This window comes from Canis lupus, chromosome 29 (genome assembly GCF_003254725.2).
Source record: "Canis lupus dingo isolate Sandy chromosome 29, ASM325472v2, whole genome shotgun sequence".
Lineage (NCBI taxonomy): Eukaryota > Metazoa > Chordata > Mammalia > Carnivora > Canidae > Canis > Canis lupus.
This window is the reverse complement of record NC_064271.1, coordinates 8,393,521-8,417,093: the sequence shown is the minus strand read 5'-3', so window position 1 is coordinate 8,417,093 and position 23,573 is coordinate 8,393,521. Positions and strand designations below refer to the sequence as shown.

Sequence of the window (23,573 nt, the reverse complement as noted above, 5' to 3'; positions counted from 1 at the left end):
TAACATCTCTCTACATCTGGGATTTCTGTGAGCCTTAGTCAGGTCCCCATGGCCTTGAGATTCTTGTGACCTCTTGGTTTGAGCAGGGACTATTGGTAACACCTTAATGACATTTCTTTATGGTCTGCTGAGTTTCTGTGATTACTTAGTAGCCATTAAAGGGGGATACTCCCTAACATTTTGAAGCTGGGGAGCCAGGTTTATTCTTTCTATTTTTACTGTCTTACCTCTGTTTTCTTGAGATGGATAGGAGCCTAACTCTGGGGGCTTTCCCTTATCTTTCCCTGCCTAGCCCCGTCTGCCCCTAACTGGTTCCTACATCACTAGGAATATTATGCAGAAATAATAAGGAAGACCATGCAATGCTGAGCTGAACAGGGAAAGGTTAGAAGCACAGAAGAAGTTCAGAGTCTGAGCTGCTGAGAGGACACTGGGGCGGGCAGAGGGACAACTGCACAGGGCTCAGAGGATGTTGGCGATCTGGCAAAGCCCAGAAGGGTGGGAGGATGCACGGCAGAAGAAACAGCTTCCAGGACAGACAGAAACACCCATTGTTATACAACACATACCGTCATTAAGAGAAAGCAAGGAAAGCAAAACCATTTGCTTTCTCTCTGCGTTTTTGTTCTCTCTATAGCCTCAGACTCGGGGGAGCCCTGTCCTGGACATCGCCGCTTTGGCTGGAGTCTGCCCTGAGTGCTCTAGTTAGGATGCAAGCAGAGCCCCCTTCCAGATTCTTCGGCGTGCATTTGTCTCCTCCTTCTATTTGGCTGGAGCCTTGCTGTGATTGATGTAGACACGTGACTTTACTTTCAAATGTTGCCCTAGTTTTTCTTATCCAGGTCAATCTTTGAAGGATGTTAGGTCACAAATCCAGCCAGACGGGGAACTTTATTCACCCCCATGATTTACATTGATCTGCTGCCTGCCTCTCCGAGAGAAATATCAGTTTGCTCCCTCCCCAGTCATCTGCATCCCAGTTTGGCCAAAGGGCTGGCTTTTTTCTCTTGATTATTTTGTGTTTACTTCTACCTGCACAAGTCAATGGGGAGAATGAGCTTCGCAGATCACACTAGAGAGGAATAGAAGAGATTTCTTTTTCTCTTAAGACATTACATCAAGACAGTTTTGTTGGAACGTGCAGTTGTAGTAGGATCTGGGCTGAAATGCAGTTGTTAGCTCCACCCCCTGCCCTATTTTGTCTCCAAAGGGTTATGTTAATATCACATATGGAATCTGTTTCTTGATTTGTTTGTCCTGCCTTCCTTCTAAAAAATCAGGTTTTTGAGGTATAATTTATGTATAAGAACATTTGCTGATTTTAAGTATTCTTTGATTTGCTGAATTTTGACAGTGGTGTGGTCACAGAACCACTCCTACAGTAATAATATAGAATGTTTCTGTCACCTCAGATGTTCCCTCGGGGCTTCCTGCAGTCTACCTCCTCCTCCCAGCCCTGTCCCTGGCACACTTGGGTCCCTTTCTTAAATATGAAGAGGAATGCGAGCAGCTGGAAAAGAGCATGGTCACATAAATATTCCCTGAGGCTTCTTGTTCTTAATCTACAGAAATTGCATTTTGCTGGTCATTTCCTAATTGGCATTCTGAAGAGTCAGGAATCATTAAAATTTATCCCTCTTGTGTCACTTATTAGGAGCTGAGCTCATTGTCTTTGTTGACTTGTTCCACATATATGATAGATAAATTTGGTTCATGTTTCCAAAGAGACAGCCCTGTTATTGACATCTCTCTGGAGCTGAAAGAGAGCCATCTGAGCTTAAAGACAAAGCGGCACACAGTTGAAATTAAACATAGTACACTCTACCTGCTACTCTTCTTCCTATTATCTTTTGGTTAGATTTTACTTAGATTGTTACCCTTATTGTATTACCCTATGGGAATAGGAAGAGATAAGAAGTAATGAACAAAGCTAAGGGAGGAATACTTGAAGGTGTACTGGTGATGTGATCGTGAGGGTTGTGTGTGAACAATGTACATTATAAACCACTTGTTGGGCATGTATCAAGTATTCTGAGTGCTGGGATATCAACCCAGGATAAGCTGTAGGTCTTGTCCACTAGGAGTTCACAGTTCAGTAGGGGAGGCAGCCGGGTCATCAGGCAATGATGAGATGATGGAATCAGGCAATGACAGGCAATGCTGTTGGTTACTGGAGCACAATCAAAGAGTGTGGGGTCCATTCATCCATCAGGGAAGCCTCCTGGAGACTGATGATATCCAGGCTTGAAAATCATGAAGAGTATAAAACTGGCAAATTTGTTTCTCAGGGTTGTTGACGGTAATAAGCAATTCATCAAGTAGGAATTGGGGACTATTTAAAATTAAGGGGTATCATACAGAAGCATGCCAAGAAGTGAGAAAAATTAAAAATGCAATCTGAATCAGATTATATGCAAATCTAAGGGTGATTCAATTGAATGTGAAAAGAGAGAAAGAGAGGGAGGGGGGAGAGAGAAAGAGAGAAAGAAAAAGAAAGACACAGAAAGAGAGACAGAGAGACCATACCATGCCATGCCATGGCGCAGGCACTGTAGCAGGGCCTGAAAATGCAAGCTCTGCATTTGAAAGGCTAATACTCTTGCTGCCTTCCTAAGAAGGGATATGTTGCCTGTATGTGGGCATTGTGTGGAAATCACACTGAATAGGAAGTGGAAGACCAGTGTGGTGATTTGGCTTTAGCTATAGGGGACCCTAGCCCACTCACCTACATAATCAAGAGATGGAGCAAAATGATCTTTCTAGTGTTTTAACCTCTAGAATTTTCTGATTTGATGTTTACCTGGCAGATGCTTGTAACTTTCTGCTGAGGCATAAGGATGTTAAGATGTTACTTGAAGCACTAATAGTTGGGTAATGATGACCGTATCTGCCCATGGCCCTCTGCAAAGGAAAGCAACATTATGCTATTCTTCAAGTGGCTACAGCTTTTGCTGTGTGTATGGATGACCAATGAATGTAACCCTGCATATCCTGTCTGGAATGACTGGACCAGAGCCAAAGGCACCCAGAAAGATTGTATGTGAGAAGTATACCATGACAAGTAACTTGGCATGAAACAAGGCCAGTATGAGTGACCTAATTGGAGCTTTTCTTTCTGGTATAAACAAAATGCATGGAAGAAACGTGGGTCACTGGAGCTGTGTCTGTATTCTATGTGACTATGAGTCAATCTTGAAGCGCTTCAGGATCTGCTGAATATTATCGCTGTAGAAGAACTGAGACACAGAATGAATCTAAGTTGCTGAGTATGTCCTCCGTTACTGCAAATATTCTTACATAAATGCTTTCCATCTAGAGCAATCTGGGTGTGTCTCATCTCTGCTAACTATGAACGTCCCAAGGCTAGGCAGGAAGCTCTAAGTGAGGCTCCTGGGTGAATACAGATGAGTAAGAGATTTCATTCTGCTAAAAGAATATGTGCTCCTGGAAAACTCTTTGTAGCATAATACAGTATTAGTAAGTTAATGCTGCAGAAAAATATATTTTCTATTTGCTTTGGGACTAAGGTGAAGAAATAAATTGGCAAAATTGGCTTTATAGTTAAATTGACAATGTGGGAATGTTGTCTGAGATTTCACTCTCCTTGCAGCTAACCAGTTAGCCAACCAGTTTCATGGATGCTGGCAAAAGACACGAGACTCTTGGCTCAGAGACAAGGCATTTGTGGCATTCAGAGTCAGCATTCACCCGTTTCTCAGGCCTCACTTCCAACAGAGTGACACTAAGGGGGTCCAGAGGAGCAGAACTTTGAGCTTAGGGACCTTGAAACTTTTATAATTGGTGGCAAGCCTGCTTGCCATTATCTTTATTTTAATGTGCAGGAAGCAAACTTGTCTTTTTCTCTGGAGGAAGACACTGTCTCTGTCTTTCAAGGCTGCTTGCTGTGCACACACCCTTGAAAGGACAGCATTTTTGAAAAGGGAGTCAGTGCTTCTTCGGAAAGACAAACAGAAACAGAGACTCACAGACAACTGTCTCCAAACAGTGACTCATTAATAGAATCATGAAATCAAGTTACAGGGTTTAAACACATAGAAGAGTATTTCATGTAGTAGGGTAAGCATTGTTTAGGGAAACTTTCCTTTAAAAATATTTTTTCCACCTTTTTTTCATTGGCAGTAAGTTTGAGACACATGGCTAGGATATTATTAAATACATTGAGTTCTTACATTCTGGGTGACATGACTTGGCTTGCATTAAACCCCAAACTGTGCAATAGCAACATGTATTATGTTGGGGTTCTTCTACAATATATCATAAACTTCATATTCTTTTTAAATATATTTTATTTATTTATTTGTGAGAGACACAGAAAGAGAGAGATAGAGACATAGGCACAGGGAGAAGCAGGATCCATGCAGGAAGCCCGATGTGGGACATGATCCCGGGACTCTGGGATCATGCCCTGAGGCAAAGGCAGATGCTCAACCACTGAGCCACTCAGGTGTCCCTAAACTTCATATTCTATGCCATAGACTACATATTCTAATCATGATCAGTAAACATACTCAAATGCTATTTTTGGAGACTAGGAAATTTTAGATACTCTATTGTGGACTTTTTTTTTTTTTTTTTTTGAACGAAATGATGTTTTAAGATGGTAAATTTTACCTCAGGTTTCAGGTGGATAGCAGGCAAAATGTATAGTATGAACTTTGACTACTTAGAGAATAAAATAGAGGGTGGGAATATGTACATTATTAACTGAATTGATGCTTTGCCAAACATTGGCTTTAATAAGGAGCACACACAAAAATTAAATATTTGACATCTTAACAGCTCCAAAGCAAATATGTATTTCATCTGACTTGTATGCCTATAAAATGAAGGTTCTGGATAGACAAAATGGTTGTTGGGTTCCTTAGTGTATTTATTAAATTCAAGAGTTTTAAAAACACTTTATACAATAGATAAAATTTCCTTAAAACTAGGTTTTAAAAGTCCACTTTCATAAATATCTACTGAGTTCGTATATGCAAAAGGTCAGAAGAAAGAAAGATACGTAAAATACCTCACGTCATGTGGATTGCATGGATTAGAGTGATTACAATTTCAAAGGGTAGAAATTATGTGTTTTCTATTTTATATACCTACCACATTGCTTTTATTTAAAGTATGTGCTGTTATTATTGCTAAGATCAGAGTCATAGTAGAAGATTACAGTGCTAACACATTATTTTATATTAATTGAAAAAGTTACCCATTTAAATTGAGTATTTCTAAATCTTTGGGAAAATCAATTCTAAGACTGGATAGAGATCATGTTTTAGAAACAGATGTATGAAATCTTAACATATGAAAGCCATTGCCCAAGAATTGTGTGATCTGCTAGAGAGAATTTTAATGGCAGAACCAAGCACCATATCACTGGATCTATCATTTATAGGGAGAACATACAAACAATACTCTTCTTGGAATATTTTAAATATGAAGAACTGCCATTAATTGTTTTCTCTTGCTTTCTCGGAAAAGTAGTAAAACCACTTTTCCCTAGGGTCCAGCTAGCCTGATCACTTAATTAATTTTGTTGTCCCCCTTAAATGCTCTTTTAAAAGAAAAAACATACAAGAAAACTAGCTGGTAGAAATTTCACACACACACACACACACACACACACACGTGTGCATGCTCACAGAATCTATAAGATAAACTTTGGGGTCAGGACTCATTCAGACAAATCAAAATATCCTCATCATTTAAGATATTAATACTTTTCTATAAATAGGTATTATTCACACCTAATGGGGAACATAAAGAAAGGTGGTATGGTATTGTACCAGCATATGGACTTTAAGGAGAGCGCCTTTGTCTGATATAACCAATATAGGAGTGGATTATAGATGTAAATATATAGATATATAATCATTTGTCTATCTTTTAATGTAAGGCAAAGGGTTTTCTTTGAGTATATTCATTAGCTACACTTTAGCCACATGGTAATGCATTATCTAAAATGACCGGATGGTTTCCTTAAAGTCAAGCAATCTGATTTAAACATTTGAGCTTCTATGATTCTTTTTCTTCACACTGGGGTACAGTTTTTGCTCCAACATTTAAGTTGATGGTAATTTTAAAAAAATATTTTATTTATTAGAGAGAGAGAGAGAATGAGCATGAGCAGGGGAAGGGGCAGAGGGAGAGGGAGATGTGGGGAACACAGTACCTAGAGATCATGACCTGAGCCAAAGGCAGACACTTAACGGAATCACCCAGTTGCCCCGTAATTTTTTATTTTTATTTTTTTTATTTTTTTATTTTTTGTAATTTTTGTTTTTAACAGCTAACCCATATTAAATCATTCAAAGCTTTCAGTTTTATATTTATATTCATATTTGAGTGTTTTACATAATATTTAACTTATTTTTTAAAATAGTAACCACAATGGCAAAAGGAGGTTGGAATAAAAAAAACTGACTCTTAAGAAGTATTTAAAGTTCTAGTAGTGGGAGTGAGAGGGGACAGTGCTTCAAAAGGTGGCATTTACTAGGTGTAAACAAGCAGATAGTAGCAAGTAGAGTCTGCCAAGCCAGGTAAGCAGAAAGTAATTAAAAAACTTTCTACCATGTGTCAATTCTTTTTTTTTTTTTAAGATTTTTAAAAATTTATTCATGAGCGACAGAGAGGCATTGACAGAGGCAGAGGGAGAAGCAGGCTCCATGTGTGGAGCCCAATGTTGGACTTGATCCCGGGACTTAGGGATCAGGCCCTGAGCCAAAGGCAGACGCTCAACCACTGAGCCACCCAAGTGTCCCTACCATGTGTCAATTCTTGTTACTATTAGTGTTTATACTAATTATGAGCAGTTCTCATCTTCTTCAATACCAAAAAAAAAAAAGTTATATTTGAAAGTCCAGTTTGCCTCATTTCCCAAACCTGTAATTTTGTATTTACTTTCATATAAGTTTTCATTAGTACATATGTATTCTTTTCCTTCTTTTCTTTTTGAGAGAGAGTGAGAGCCAGCAGGAGAGGCAGAGGGAGAGAGAATCTCTAGCAGACTCTGCACTGAGCAGGGAGCCTGACATATGGCTTGATTTCCTGACCCTGAGATCCTGATCCAAGTCAAAACCAAGAGTCAGATGCTTAACTGACTGCACCACCCAGGCCCCTCAGTATGTATGCATTCTTTAGAACCTGTACCAATTTGTTACTGGAAAAGCAAGTTTCTTGCAATCAAATGTCTGTGAAGGTTCTAAGACAACGTCTGTGCCCCACATGTAATTAATTACATTTTCTCTTCAACACACAGTTTATTTTAATAATTACATGTTATATTTTATCAGTATTTATTACCTATGACCTCTATGGTCACCTGTACTAGGGCCCCTTTTGGAACTCACCCATTTGTTTCAGGGTATCTTTTCCTTCAATACTTTAATCCCTTCCCTGTAGTATAAATGGCCAGAGCTTTCAGTATCTCTCTGGGTGTCTCACTAGTGCTTTGTATAATGCCACAGTGAATGGGGCTGGAATCCTTTCTAATATCCTTGGAAAATATTATTCAGTTTATTTTATAAACCTCATCCATACTTTCTAATGATGCTTTTAATATTTTCACAACTACTCCCAACCCATAACTTTTACTGATCTCATAGTATAGTTTGAAGTGGCTCTGTTGAACTTGAGCCTTTCTACTTCTGCTGTGATCTTTATATTTATTTCTGGATTTGGTTGCCATAATTACCCTGTGACCTTCATTTTCAGATTTCTTTTGAAAGCGGCTTTGCTTAATTGTGAATTTGTTCCCAAAAGCTGTGAGAACAAAGCCACTTCTTTAAGATCTGGTGCTGTCAACACTCCAGAGACTGTTCTTTCATTGATTTGTATTTGTACTTGATTTTGTTCTGTGATTATTTTTAAGCTAGTTACAGATGGCTGCCAGGGAGACCAAGCAATCAATAGTCTTTGTTTATTGTATCTATATAACCATATGCAAATTCTACAGATGTTCTGAACTCTAAGGAGCTGGTGAAGGTCAGCCTGTCTCTAAGGACTTGCTTAGCAAAGGATGTTCAGAATCTATTCTGTATACTTGCAGTTTTTAAGGTCATTAATGTTTACTAAAGCCCATTTAAAATCAATGACTTTGGGCTATGAACTGTAAAATAGGCTGCATTTTAAGTTGAGTTTTATATAAATATTCCCACAGTTGAGAATGATACTGCACATCTTAATATTCATTAAGCATAATAAATTTACTGCTGCTTATTGTAATACTTCTTAAAATTTAGTCAGTATTAACCATGACTGCTAAGGTAAGCGGCATAGTTGAAGGCAGTTATATCTGATCTGGTAGGGGCTTCTGCAAGCTCATTTGAAGGACCTATATCGACTCAAAGATTACGAATTCTAGATTCACTGGCCATTCTGTGATAATCTTTATATCAAGTGGGATTTCTCAGACCTTTCCTCTTCCATCTCAACCTCTGGGAGGAATGTTACGTGTAAAGAAAGTACCCTTGGAAGGGAGAGAAGCCCTGAGCGTTTCCCTTCCTTATGAAAGCCCAGAATCAAGCCATGTTTCTCACCTGCATAAAGGATGATTTATTCTGGCTGAAGATATAGGGGAAAACCTCTACCAACATACAGGTATAAAGGCACACACGTTTATTTAACCATAGAGAGATCAACACGCTAGAGAGCCAAGTAAAATTCTCCAGTACCGGCCACTGCCCACCTCTCCCAGGGCGGAGAAGCGATTTAAAGCTACAGGCTCTGTCTCCACGAACGCCGGAGAAAAACACATGCACATTTGTTTGGAAATGGCTTGCAATCTCCTCCGTTCCTCAATAATCTGGGAGTGATGCAAAGTCTAGACTGCAAAATAAAGGCTAAACTTTATGTCAGCCGCACATCTTTGTTCAAAGAGGGATTTAACTTAAATCGTACACAGGGCAGGTCGGCACCTCCCCGGCGCGGAGAGCAGCAAACTCGCACGCAGAGGCCACCCCGAAGCCCGGCACCGAGAGGAGGCGGGGCGGTCCCGCGGCTCCGCAGCCCGGAGCCCCGCCTCCAGGGTGGCCCCGCCTCCAGGGTGGCCCCGCCTCCAGGGTGGCCCCGCCTCCAGGGGTGGCCCCGCCTCCAGGGTGGCCCCGCCTCCAGGGTGGCCCCGCCTCCAGGGTGGCCCCGCCCCCGGCGGCCCCGCCCCCTCGCGTAACCCGGATACACACCCACGCTCCCCTTTCACCTCGCCGCCGTGGGCTAACGTGGAAGCCGGAGCCGCTGACCGGCTGAGGAGCGCTGAGCGCGCTTGCCCGGGGCAGTTGGCGCGCGGCAGTGCGGCGGGGGGGGGCTCGTCGGCGCGGCTCGGCCTCGCCCGGGGGGGAGCGATGGGGCGCGCGGGCGCCGGCGAGCGGACGCCGGTGTAGGACGGCGCGGCGCCCGGCCCGGGAGCGCGGGGAGGCCTGTGAGGGCCGCCGCCCGGAGCCCCGGCCTCCCGCGCCATGGCCCCGATGGGCATCCGCCTGTCCCCGCTAGGGGTGGCCGTGTTCTGCCTGCTGGGGCTCGGCGTGCTCTACCACCTGTACTCGGGCTTCCTGGCCGGCCGCTTCAGCCTCTTCGGCCTGGGCGGCGAGCCGGGCGGCGGCGGGGCGGCGGGGCCGGCGGCCGCGGCCGACGGGGGCACCGTGGACCTGCGCGAGATGCTGGCCGTGTCGGTGCTGGCGGCCGTTCGCGGCGGCGACGAAGTGCGGCGCGTCCGCGAGAGCAACGTCCTCCACGAGAAGTCCAAGGGGAAGACGCGCGAGGGAGCCGAGGACAAGATGACGAGCGGGGACGTGCTGTCCAACCGCAAGATGTTCTACCTGCTCAAGACCGCCTTCCCCAGCGTGCAGGTGGGTGCCCGGGCGCTGCGGGCCGGGGCCCGGCTCGGCGGACGCGGAGGTTGAGACGCGCGCGGCAGCGTGGGCGCGGCGCGTGGGGGCGTTGGCGGGGCGGACGCGGCCGGCGGAGTGACCCCGAGCCCCGGCCCTTGTGGCCCCTCCGGGCTGTGTGTCGGCGCTTCGCCTGGGAGCTGGAGCCCTGCGTTCTGGGGGGGCCTTGGAGTCCAGGCTGTGGCAGCGAGCCCCGTTCCCTTCGGCAGGCCCTTGTCTAAACCGAAGGGGCCCGCTAGCCCTCCTTGCTGCAGTTGCCGGGAGGGTCGGGACTGCACCACACACGTTTTCCGCCAGACTCAACTCACCAGGAGCCGATGGAGGCCCGAACTGCGGAAGTCTTGTCGTGCAGCTCTTCTTATGCCGGGCCCTGGGGGGGGGGGGGGGGGGGGGGGGAGCGGGGTATGCTCATGCTTTACTTTAGCTGTAGAGTGACCTCTTGATGGCATGCATTTGGGGGGCCCTTCAGAAAAGTGTGTGGAAGTGTATTTCCCAGCCACTTCATTTGAGCCATCTATCCCGTATTTTCTGCAGAGAATAAGAATTGAACATTTGCCTTTTATTTGGGCAGGTTTCTGGGAGAAGGAATTGACATTTTCTTAGATAAGTCCAGAATTTTTGAATTTGTTATTGATACTCTTTGAATTTATTTTAGTGGCGTTACTGTCAAATGAATAAAACTTTAAAAACGTATTGTGATTCCAGAGGAAGAGCTTAACATGGCATGGCAGTGCTTTGTAAGTGTACGTGTTAACTCACCTCACAGTAGATCTTAGCTACTGGGGAAAAAAAAAAAATGTTTCCAGTGGAATTCTATTACTTAGATAAACAGTGAAATCTGAACCCCAGCTGCTTTGAAAGGTATCTGACCTTTTACTGTTGTTCTTGGAAGACTTAGGAGCATACTATTGTAGAATTTACTTATCTTGTGTAACCCTCCCTTTGGTCTATCATATTATTGCTTTGATTCTCTTTTTTCCTCTTTCTGCCATTTTTGCTTACTTCTTTTTTTCTTTCCTTTAAAAAAATTTTTTTTTGCAGGAGGAAGGAACATCGGATTCATATCATGAGCTGCTGGCAACCAGATGTTAATTGACACGAGAATTCTCAAAACACTGAACACTTTTCTTTTGCCCTACTCTGCTTTATCATCACAAATAATACTTCTTTCGTGTTTACGTAAATGTAAGATGTGCTTCTAAAACATTTTCTTTCTCCAAAACACCCGTTCTTAAGAGTTGTGGAAGAAACAGTTTCAGAGAAGTTGATGTAGTATAGTTACAACAGTAGAAATGGTAACCATTTCTTGAGTGTATTTTAGGCACCCAGATATTGGACACACAGGACTTCATTTGATCGCCATGGCAACTTTAAGAAGTAAATTTTATTTATGCCAGTTTACAGATGGGAAACTTGAGGCTTGTGACACTCCAGAGTTTATATGAATGATCTAATTCTTCATTTTAGCCAGCTCTTTAGGAGGCTACTTAAAGTTTACAGTATAATTTCCTGGGGAAAACATAAAATTGTGGAAGGTTAAAAGCAGTTATAGTAAAATATATCAAACAGAGTTGAATTTCTTGTTTTAAAGATAAAGATAAAAATACTCTTAAGTACCAAAAACATGGAAGTGTGTGAATGTGTGTTCACATGTGAACTCCACCCCACCCCTACCAAACCTTTTGTTCTGGGTAACTTCCACAGGATTCTGCATTTGTTTTCTCACTTACTAGCGAACGCTAATAGCTGAATAGCTGCCGAGGGTGGTGAGCTGTATTTTATTAAACGTAAAAGCTAGGCTTTCAGAATTGCAGATGTTGAAGGCTCTGCCTTTATGTAAAATAAATAAAATAACTTTTTTTCTTGTGACTGTTTAAATGTTTACATGTAGATCTTTATTGTTGGACTTTGTCTGGAATAGAGGAGGTTATGTTCATTTATACAGTGTCAGAGTAGGGTGGTGTCATGTTGAGCCGCCTCCTTTTATCAATTTGTTGTTATTCTAGAGGCCAGATATTGTCATTTAAGTAGAAACTCAGCCCTGGATTCTTCCTGTCTTGTCCCCCAGCACCCAGAATACAGTTTTAGCTGTCTGGTTGTTTTTGAAGTGTCACCTGGATTTTTTTGGTAAGGAGTTTAAGTCAAATCCCACTCCATTTACTTCTTTATGGAAAGTTAGCATTGAGAAGCCACAGATACTTCTTTTATTCTGGTGCCCAGGGCAAGTAAAGAAAAGGTCTTCTATTTTGTCCCACAATTTTCGTGTCTAGAATCAGAGTCTTGAGCTCTCCTGATGTTTACTTCTCAGTACAGGGATATACCAGGTGTATATCTCTATACGTTCTGGAGTACTCAAATGGGAGTGGTTTTGCCCTCAAGGGACATTAGGCAAAGTCTGGAGATTTTTGCTTGTCACAACTGGGGGTGGAATTCTATTGGCATCTATTAGGTAGATTGTAAATGGCCCACAAATGCACAGGACAGCTTCCCATAACAGAGAATGATCCTGTTTTCATTTGGTGCCCTGGTTGAGAAGCCCTACTCTGCAAAACTGAGTGTTATCCTAGGAAAACTCAGATTTGGCTAAAATCCCTGGATTTCCTTTTGTCTTCAGCCTTTCTTAGGTTAGGGATCTGTGGAGAGTGCTCAGGGCAGTCTTCCTCCTCTTCCTAAACACTCTGCCTATGCTTGATTTTGTTATAGGAGAGTGATAGTAACTATAGTCATTTGTATAATACTGTCTTTAATTATATCCTCTGAATAGTGATGAAGGCTGAAATAGGTTTTTTGGAGTGGATTTCGAGCCGCAGAACAGACAAACTCAAATTTATACTTTTAGTGTAACATACAGGGAACTCTAAATCGTGAGAGGCTCTTGTCCTCGACTTCACTTGTTCAAAATTTTTTACTTTGAAAATGATTCATTATATTTGAAGTTAAATCATGGTACTCCAGGCTGGTATGAGTCTTGAGTCTATGCCTCCCTTGACCCCTAAGATGGGAGTTAAAGCTCTTCTCTCAACAGGAGTGTTCATTGGAAAAGTTTGAGAAGTCCTAATATAGTGCTAGGAACACTTATCTGGATATCTTGTCCAGCAACCCACCTATGTGATCCTGACTGGTCATTTTACTTCTTTGAGCTATAGTTTCCTTTTCTGTAAAATCTAGATAACTAGTAATTTGATTATTAGTGCAGACATAAGCATCAGAGACAGAAAACGAGGTTGAAAGGAGTTGGCCCATTAGAAGTGGTAGTATAGTAAATTCAAGTGTCCTGGTGAATCTGAATCCGATGCACAATGGGGGAAATTACTGTGGAAGAAATTAGGATGTAAGCAGGGGCTGGATCATATGACAAGCTCAAAGAGTTTTGGACCTGATCTTTAGCTTAATCCTAAAGTACTAAAGAAGACCAGATTTATCTGACTTTTCTTGAAGCCTGCAGTATGCCATACTTTGGGCTCTGGGCATTTGGAGGTGGATGAGACCAGTTAGGAGTATGCTAAAATAGGCTGTGCAAGAGATGAGGACCAGAACTCAGGCAGTGGGAAAGTTATACTCAGCTTGGTTTATTAGCTAACATTTATTTAGCTTTCAGTAAGTAGCAAGCCCTGAATTAAGCTTTTAAGCTTTTTATTAATATTATTATTGTACACTTGACAACAGCATAAGTGCTATTGCCTCCATTCTGTAGATAAAGAAATTGAAGCCTGGAGAGGCTAAATAATTTACCAACGTTAAGACAGCTAGAAAATAATTTTAGGGGGATGCCTGGGTGGCTCAGTAGTTAAGCATCTGCCTTCGGCCCAGGGCATGATCCTGGAGTCCTAGGATCGAGTCCCGTATCGGGCTCCCTGCATGGAGCCTGCTTCTGTCTCTGCCTATGTATCTGCCTCTCACTCTCTCCGTGTCTGTCATGAATAAATAAATAAAATCTTAAAAAAAATAATTTTAGGCTTGCAGAGAGATAATTACTTAATGGTCTGAGAATCCTCATAGGTCTGTTTAATTCTGCGTATAAAGCAGTATAGGAGGTGTAACCACAGTGTACTTTTAACTAGCGTACAGTATTTTGAATGATTGGAAGGCCTTAGGATTGATGCTTGGAGAATAGTTTGGAGGAAGTTAACCAGTTAGGAGGTTTTTTTTTTTTTTATAATTATTTTTTATTGGTATTCAATTTGCCAACTTACAGAATAACACCCAGTGCTCATCCCGTCAAGTGCCCCCCTCAGTGCCCATCACCCATTCACCCCCACCCCCCGCCCTCCTCCCCTTCCACCACCCCTAGTTCGTTTCCCAGAGTTAGGAGTCTTTCATGTTCTGTCTCCCTTTCTGATATTTCCTACACACTTCTTCTCCCTTCCCTTATATTCCCTTTCACTATTATTTATATTCCCCAAATGAATGGGAACATATAATGTTTGTCCTTCTAGGAGGTTTTTTCAAGAGAGAGATGATACATTTTAAATTGGGGGTGTGTTTTTTAGAGAAAGTAGAATTGGAAAGAGATGAGAGAATTTTTAAGGCTGTTACAGAGATTACCCCTCTATATCTGACATTCACAATTGGTGTTTTGCTGGAGGTGAAGAAGAGTGAGGGATACGTGTCTGGGGAGGGGGGGGGCAGATTATGAATGCTATCTTAGACTTAACAAAGTTAGAGTTGCCTTTGATATGGCCAAGGGGACATGTTATAGGGGTATTTGAATATATGGGTCTGAAGCTCTGAAGAGACCTCTGAATTGGAAATAGGAATTTATGACTCATCGTTGCAATATTATTTGAAACCTATTGTGGACAGTATTTCTTTCTTTTTTTTTTTTTTAAAGATTTTGTTTTTAATTTTTTATGATAGTCACAGAGAGAGAGAGAGAGGCAGAGACACAGGCAGAGGGAGAAGCAGGCTCCATGCACCAGGAGCCCGATGTGGGATTCGATCCCGGGTCTCCAGGATCGCGCCCTGGGCCAAAGGCAGGCGCCAAACCGCTGCGCCACCCAGGGATCCCTGGACAGTATTTCTTATAGAAAGAGTATAGTGTGAAAGGGGAAGATAAAGTGTCTAAGGCCAAGGATAACAAAGATTGAAAATAATCATTTAATAATAATAGCAGCTACCCTTTATTAAGTGCTGACTCTGTGTTAGCACTATGCTAGGCTTGTTTGTTTTACCTATTTTATTTCATTAATTCATCCAGAAAACTCAGTAAGAAGATATATTTATCATCTACTTTTAGCAGCTCAGAGAGATTAGCTTAGATAAGTCACATTCCCAATAAATTGAGAAGCTAGCAATGATAGAACGTACTCTTAATAATGGTTCTGTATGGTAAATGGTGATTGGTGAACTTTGAGAGCTTGCTTGGTGGCTTAATGGAAAGGGAGCAACATTGAAAAAGATAGGAGGGGGAAATGGAGATAGTAAAGACAAGGCTTTCAAGAAATCGGACTTCTAGGGAGCATGGCTGTGGTCTAACATGGGACTAAGAGAAGTTTCTGTGGAATTTTGATTTTTTTGGTCTTGTTTTTAAGATGGAAGACACTACAGCATGTTCAATTATAGGTACATATGTGAAAGATATTTATAGGTACATAGTAAAACACTTCTGTAAAGGTGGAAGAAGACACGTAGAGCCATGTTTATCCATTTAGAAAATTGTTATTGAACGCCTACTGTGTGATAGGCGCAGTGCAAGGCAGTATATCTGAAAACTTTTTATGATAGTATGATCTATGGAGAAATGCAGTACTTGGTACCTTCTTAAGGCATTAACCAAAAGCTTCTTCAACCCCAAAGTAACCGAACTTCATATGGATAGTATTAATTGTGTTTGGAGTCTTGATTTCCTATTCCTCAATTCCTGTTGAGGACTGAGGCAGATAGGCAGTAGCAACGAGGGTGGGAGAGTGGATTGAACTGAAATGGTTGGGGAAAGAGATGAAAGTACATTGGCAAAGAATAATGTTGTCAATGTAGAAGTATTTATTCAACACCTACTGTGCCAGGCACTGGTATAGGCAGTGGGATGTGGCAATAGTCTGAAGGAAATTGTGTCTTTAAATTTCTAAAACTTACATTCTGTTGTGTCAGGATAGATGGTACAACATGTGAACAAATAAACTGATTTTAGATACTGATAAGGTTTTTGAAGAAGAAAAATGAGACCATGTCAGAAGAGTGAGTGGAGGTTTCTGCTTTGGCTATGATAGTCAGGGCAGACCTTTGTGTAGCACTTGTCATTTGAACTGAGATCTGAATGATAAGAAGCCAACCATCATGCAGAGATTTGGGAAAAGTGTATTTGAGCAGAAGAGTACAGTAAAAAGGCCCTGAGGTCAACGGGCCAGAAAAGACAAGTCTGGAGTGTAGTAAATAAGGGTGCAAATAGAGAAAGGTTCCTGGGACCAGATCATCCAGGCCTTACTTGGTAGGTGATGACAAAGAGGCTGGATTTTATCTCTGTGTAATGAGAAGCCATTGGCAGGTTTTAAGCAGGCAGTGACAATAGTATGATTTAGAAAGACGGCAGGTTGCTGGGTTGCAAAGGGAAGCTTCATAAAGGCAATAATTATGTCCATTTTGTTCATTATTTTATCCCAGTGCCCCGAACGGTTTAGAATGTGGTCATTAATAGTTGTTGAATGAGTGAATGGATCAGTGAATGAATTATAGGAGGCAAAAATAAAGGCTATTTTAGAAATCCAAGTGAGAGATAGATGTTTAAATCAAGATTTGCTTGGTATACCTAGTTTTATGCATTTAGAATTGGGAGATAGAATTTCTAGGACTTAGGACTGGTGAAATGTGGAGAAGAATTGAGATTTACTGATTTGATCTTGCCAGCTGTTTATAAGGCTGTTTCCAATGGTGTGGATAGTGGATTCTTTCAGTTTGTAGATGTGTAATGGTAGTGGCAAATTACAAATAGCATTTATTGCAAAAGTAGATGAGGACATTGTGCTGATGTTCTTATTCTCTTGCTCCATTTGTTTCTTCCTCACCTGACTCTCAGTGAAGATGTTTTCGGATACAGTTCTGTAATTTGTTAGGTCGTACTACATTGAAAGGATATGGAGAAGCTGAGTTGTTAAATTTTAGGGAAAAATCTTAATTATAAAAGCACAGTAGTAGTTGCTACCCAGATTTGGCACTGCCATTTTTGTAAACTATATGGGTTTGTAATTTGTAAACTACTTTGTAGCTTCTGGGAATCACATCTGTTGTTTTTTAAATTTATTCTCTGGTATTTACATGGTGTTTACTCTTTCACTCATTCATCTGACATAGCCTAGCATTGTATTACTATTAAGTGCATGGGCTCTAAAGCCAAAATACTTTAAAGTGATGTCTGCAAGATGATAGAATAGGAGTTCTCTATTGTCATTCCCTCACAGGACATTGATTTTGGTAGTCATTCACAGACAAGAGCTCCTTTATAGGAGTCTGGGAGTCTCGTGGAGAAGTTAGAGAAAAAAAAAAAAAGAATTTTGGGAAGAGATGCATTGATGAGAGTTGAGGAACATTTTCACTTTGCTTGCATCACCCCTCCATCAAGATCAGTGCCTGAAGAGACCCCTGGATCCTGCAGTTTCACCCACAGGAGTGTGCAAGTGAGTATGTGGCTTTCCCAGCCAAGCAGGACACTGCTCAAGAAACCCACTTCTGTCTCTTATCACCTACATTACTGAAGTGATCTGTAAGGCTGAGGGGTTGGGAGCACAGAGGCTATGGGAGCACATAAACCAGGGCTCAAAACTCCAAAAGGATGCTACTTACCTCATAGACACTCATCAGGAAGGCTGCCCAAGAGCCACTGGATGCCTCACCCTCAGATCTCCTCCTCAACTGGCTCAGTCACCCCCAACACTCTATGTGTCTTGCCCAAACACACCCTACTGACCCATGTTAGTGCATGCTCCTGTAGATGGTGAGACTAAGCCTTTGCAAATGGCTAGCAAATAAGTTCAGAAAACCACCATAACTGAGGAATTGGTAAAAGGCTCATAAACTTATGCATTTCAGGGTACCACCCTAGAGAAAACAAATGGGAGGCATCTGGCGTGGCATTAATGGGATTGAGATAAAGCACAACAAAATTAAGGAAATAAGCATTGCCAAAGGAACATAATTTCCTAATAACTGATCTTCTTCCCCCCTGCAAAATGGAGATCTTCAAATTGCCTATCGAAGAATTCAAAATAATTGTTTTAAGGAAGCTCAGTGAGCTTAAGAGAACACAAACAACTCAGAGAAATCAAGAAAACAATACATGAACAAAGGGAGAGATACAACAAAGAGAAGTTTAAAAACACAAATTTTAGAAATTTTAGAGCTGAAGAATACAAAATGAAAATGCAGTAGAACAAATCTACTTGATCAAGCAGAAGAAAGAGTCTGTGAACTCAGAAACAGATGATTTGAAATCATCCAGTCAACGGAGAAAAAATAAATAAAATGAGTGTATGCATTATGGGGCACCATCAAATGTAACTATTTACATTTTGGGAGTTCCAGCTAAAGAGAAAAGGGCAGAAAGTTCATTTAAAGGAATAGTGGTTGAAAACTTACCAAATCAGGGGGAGATATAGGGACATCCAGGAAGGTGAAGCCCATAGGCCCATAAATTCAACTCCAAGAGGATTTAATTGAGATATATTTTTTAAAAACTATCAAAAATCAAAGACAGAATTTTGAAAGCAGCAAGAGAAAAGAAACTCCTCTGATATAAGGGAACCCCTGTAAAGCTATCAGCAAATATTTCATCAGAAACCCTACAGGCCAGGAGAGAATAGGATGACATGTTCAGAGTTCTGAGGAAAAAACAACAACAACAAACCCAACCCTTCCAACCAAGAATACGTTAACTTGCAGCATTCTCCTTCAGAAATGTAGAATAAAGACTTTGCCAGACAAATAAATGCATCACTACTAAACCTGCCTTACAAGATATGTTAAAGGAAATTCTTTAAGCTGAAATGAAAGGATGCTAAATAGTAATATGAAAACAGAGTATAAAATTCACTGGTAAGTGTATAGGGAAATTCAGAATATTCCAATAGTGTGTAAATCATTTAATGAATATAAAAGTTAAAGGACAAAACACTTTTTAAAAAAGTGTTTTTAACACTATAGCTACAAAAATTTGTTTATGGATACAGAATATAAAAAGATGTAACATCAAAATCATGAAATGTTGTGGAGGGAGTAAAGAAGGAAGAGTTTATATGCTATCAAAGTTAAGTTGTTATCAACTTAAAATAGACCATTATAACTATAAGATATTTTATGTAAGTCTCATGATAATTACAAAGCAAAAACCTCTGATAGACATAGACAAAGGATACCACCATGGAAAATCATCGAATCACAGAGGAAGAAAGCAAGAGAGTAAGAAAGGAACAAAGAAGCTACAAAAAAGCCAGGAAACAGTAACAAGGTGGAACTAATAAGTCCATAGTTAACTAATAATTGAAATGTAGGTGAACTAAATTTTCCAATCAAAAAACAGAGTAGGTGGGATGCCTAGGTGGCTCAGTGGTTGAGTATCTGCCTATGGATCAAGGTGTGATCTCAGGGTCCTGGGATCAAGTTCCACGTTGGGCTCCCTTTTGAGGAGCCTGCTTTATCTTGTCTCTCTCATGAATAAATACATAAATTCTTTAAAGAAAACCCAAAAAACAGAATAGGTGAACGGATTAAAAAAAAAAAAAAGACTCTATGCTACCTGTAAGAAAAATACTTAATTTTTGCAGACACACATAGGATCAGAGTGAAGGGATGGAAAAAATATTCCATGCAAAGGGAAACCCGAAAGAGAACAGGGTAGCTATACTACTATCAGACAAAGTAGACTTTAAGTAAAAAAGAACGGACAAAGAAGGTACTATGTAATGATAAAAGGGTCAATTCATCTAAATGATATAACAGTTGTAAACACATATGCACCCAAAGTCAGAGCACTAAATTTATTAATCAAATATTATAATCTGAGGACAGAAACAGATAGCAATGCAATAATAGTAAAGACTTCAATACCTCACTTTCACCAATGGATAGATCAATTTAACAGATCACTAATAAATAAATACTTCAAACTGATACAAGTGTCAGATATATACAAATCATTTCATCCAACAATAAGAGAATACACATTCTTCTCAAGCTCCTATGGAATACTCTTAGGGTAGATCCCATGTAAGGCCAGAAAACAAGTCTTAACAAATTGAAGATTAAAAATCATATCACAGGTCTTTTTTTTGACCAGAGTGGTATAAAACTAGAAGCAACAATAGGACAAAAGCTGGAAGATGCACAAATATGTGGAAATTAAACAATATACCCTTGAACAACCAATACATCTTAGAAGAAACTGAAAGGGAAATGAAAAATAAATGTTGAAATTAACAAAAATGGGGGTGCCTGGGTGGCTTAGTTGGTTAAGCATCCAATTCTTTATTTTGGCTCAGGTCATAATCTGAGGGTCCAGGGATTTGAGTCCTGTGTTCAGTGTGGAGCATGCTTAAGATTCTCCCCTCTCCCTTGGCCACCTCCCCCTCTCCCCGTCTTTAAAAATAATTAACTAATTTACAAAAATAAAAGTACAGCATGCCAAAACTTATGGGATGTAGCAAAGGTTCTGTGAAATTTATAATGATAAATGCTTACATTGAGAAAAAAGAAAGATCTCAGATAACCTAATTTATACCTTAAGGAACTAGAAAAAGAGCAAACTAAGCTCAAAGTTAGCAGAAGGAATGTAATAACAAAGGTCAGAGCAGAAATAGTCACTAGAAAAGCAATTGAAAATACCAACTAAGAGCTGTTCTTTTTTGAAAAGATAAGATTGACAAACCTTTAGCTAGTCAAAGATGAAAGGATTCAAATATATAAATTCAGGAATGAAATCATAAATATTACACCTGATACTGCAAAATACAAATGATCACTAGAGACTACTTATGAACAGCTATAGGCCAATAAATTGGATAACCTAGAAGGGATTAATTCTTAGAAACATACAACCTACCAAGACTGAATCATGAAGAAATCAAGTACCTGAACAGACCTGTAAAAAGATTGAATCATTAATCAGACTTCCCAGTAAAGAAAATCCCAGAGCTAGATATCTTCACTTGTCAGTTCTATCAAACATTTAAGGAAAATTAATACCAATCCTTTTCCGGATGCCTGGGTGGCTCAGTGGTTGAGCATCTGCCTTCAGCCCCAGGGCATGATCCTGGAGTCCCTGGATTGAGTCCCACATCAGGCTCCCTGCATGGAGTCTGCTTCTCTCTCTGCCTGTGTGTCTGCCTCTCTCTCTGTGTCTCTCATGAATAAATAAATAAATAAAATCTTTGAGAAAAAAGTACCAATCGTTTTCAAATTCTTCCCCCAAATGGAAGAAGATGGAAGACTTCCAAACTCACTTTATGAAGCCAGCATTACCCTGATACAAAAGCAATGCAGGGACACTATAAGAAAAGAAAAATCTGGGCCATTCCTCATGAACATACATGCAAAAATCCTCACAAAATATTACCAAACTGAATTCATTAGACATTTAAAGAACCAAACACCATGATCAAGTGGGATTTATCCCTGGGATGAAGGATGGTTTCCATATATGCAATTTGATCAATGTGATATACCAACAGAATGATAGATAAAAATCATTTGATTACCTCAGTATAAAAATGTAAACACAAAAAGCATTTGACAAAATTCAATAATTTTTCATGATAAAAACTCTCAACATAATAGGCATAGAAGGAATATACCTCAACATAATAAAGGCCATATATGACAAGCCCACAGCTACCCATTCATGAAAATCTAAAAGCTTTCCTTCTAACATCAGGAAAACAAGGATACCCACTCTTAGCATTTCCACTCAACCCAGTCTGGAAGTCCTAGACAGAGCAGTTAGGTAGGTAAAAGAAATGCATCCAAATCAGAAAGGAAGAAGTAAAATTGTGTGCAGATGTCATGATTTTATACATAGAAAACTCTAAAATTTTTAACAAAATACTATTAGAATAATAATAACTAAAGTTGTAGGATACAAAGTCAACAAAAATCATTGTTATTTCTACGTATTAATAACAATAAATATGAACTATTTGAAAGGGGAATTAAGAAAACAATTCCATTTAAAATAGGACCAAAAACAATAAAATATTTAGGAATAAATTTAACCAAGGAGGTGTAAAATCTGTGTACTGAAAACTTAAGTCAGTGATGAAAATAATTGAAGAAGACACAAATAAATGGAAGGGTGTTACATGTCTTGGATTAGAAGAATTAGTATTGTTAAATTGCCTATGTTGCCCAAAGTAATCTACACATTTAGTGTAATCTCTGTCAAAATTCCAATGGCATTTTTCAAAGAAACAATAAATAATCCAAAATTAACATGGAACTACAAAAGACTCAAATAGCTTGGGTGCCTGGGTGGCCCAGTCATTTAAGTGTCTGTCTTTGGCTCAGGTCATGATCTTGGTCAGGTCCTGGGATAGAGTGCTGCATCTGGCTCCCTGCTCAGTGGGGAGTCGTCGTCTTCCTTTCCCTCTACCCCTCCCCCTCGTGCTCTCTCAAATAAATAGATAAATAAATAAATAAAATCTTAGAAGATAAAATGACCCAAGTAGCTGAAGGAATTTTAAGCAAGGGGGACAAACTAGAGGCATCATATTTCCTGATTAAGAATATTAAAAAGCTATAGTAATCAGAACTATGATGGTGGCATAAAACATACACGTAGACCAAAGGAATAGAATATAGAAGTAAATCCACATGTACATATTTAATCTTTAGCAAGACATCAAGAACATACCACAAGGAAAAGAGTTCCTCAGTAAAGGTGCTGGGAAAACTGGTTCTCTATATGCAAAAGAATAAAACTCTATCCCTATCTTATACCACTCAGCAGAAACTAATTCAAAATGCACAAAAGATTTAAATGTAACCCATGAAACCATAAAGCTCAATACTGGTCTTAGCAATGATTTTTTGGAAAAGACACTAAAAGTACAGAAATGAAAAGTAAAAATAAGGGCACCTGGGTGGTTTAGTTGGTCAAAGCATCTGACTCTTGATTTTGGCTCATGTCATGATCTCAGGGTTGTGAGATTGAGCCCCGCCTAATGTGGAACCTGCTTAAAATTTTCTCTGCCTGTTGCCCCACCCTCTAAAAAGAAGCAAAAATAAGTAAAAAAAAAAAAAAAAAAAAATCAAATTAAAAAGCTTCTGCATGGCAAAGGAAACCGCTAAAGGAAAAGGCAACCTATGGAATGACAAAATATTTTTAATCTATGTATCTGATGAGGGGCTAATATCTAAATTGTATAGGGAATTCATTCAATTCAATAACAAAATAATAAGTAATCCAATTAAAAATGGGCAAATAACCTGAATATACATTTTTCGAAAGAAGACCTACAGATGACTATCAGTTATAGGAAGGGGTGTTCAACATCGCTAGTCAGGGAAATACAAATCAAAACTACAATTGAGGTATTATCTCACCTGTTACGGTTATTATTAAACAGACAAGAGGTAAATATTAGCACATGGAGAGAGAACTTTTGGTGGGAATGTAAATTGGTATAGCCATTATGAAAAGCAGTATGGAGGTTCCTCAAAAAATTCAAAATAGAACTACCATATGATCCCGCAGTCCCA

General features: G+C 40.2%; 2 protein-coding genes across 11 annotated transcripts in view; one reads left to right on the top strand and one right to left on the bottom strand.

Annotated features, from left to right (window-relative positions):
- The window catches only part of LOC112678481 (uncharacterized), an 81,709-nt gene extending 72,228 nt beyond the window's left edge, over window positions 1-9,481 (bottom strand). For 3 of the 4 annotated variants that reach the window (XR_007406959.1, XR_007406958.1, XR_007406957.1), the window contains exon 1: window positions 9,192-9,312. Coding sequence is in view for 1 of the 4 variants with exons in the window: in XM_049103699.1 (XP_048959656.1) it covers window positions 9,192-9,481 (290 nt within the window). In the remaining 3 variants the exon portion in view is untranslated. Of the gene's footprint in view, window positions 1-9,191 lie in introns of all 4 variants that reach the window. The other variant, XM_049103699.1, reaches the window with a different exon arrangement.
- The window catches only part of BPNT2 (3'(2'), 5'-bisphosphate nucleotidase 2), a 38,514-nt gene continuing 24,405 nt past the window's right edge, over window positions 9,465-23,573 (top strand). For 2 of the 7 annotated variants that reach the window (XM_025477778.3, XM_049103693.1), the window contains exon 1: window positions 9,465-9,854. In XM_025477778.3, the coding sequence (XP_025333563.1) occupies window positions 9,465-9,854 (390 nt within the window). Of the gene's footprint in view, window positions 9,855-10,061; window positions 10,240-10,361; window positions 10,637-10,934; window positions 11,079-17,287; window positions 17,504-23,573 lie in introns of those variants that run through there. The other 5 variants (XM_049103695.1, XM_049103697.1, XM_049103694.1 and 2 more) reach the window with 5 other exon arrangements.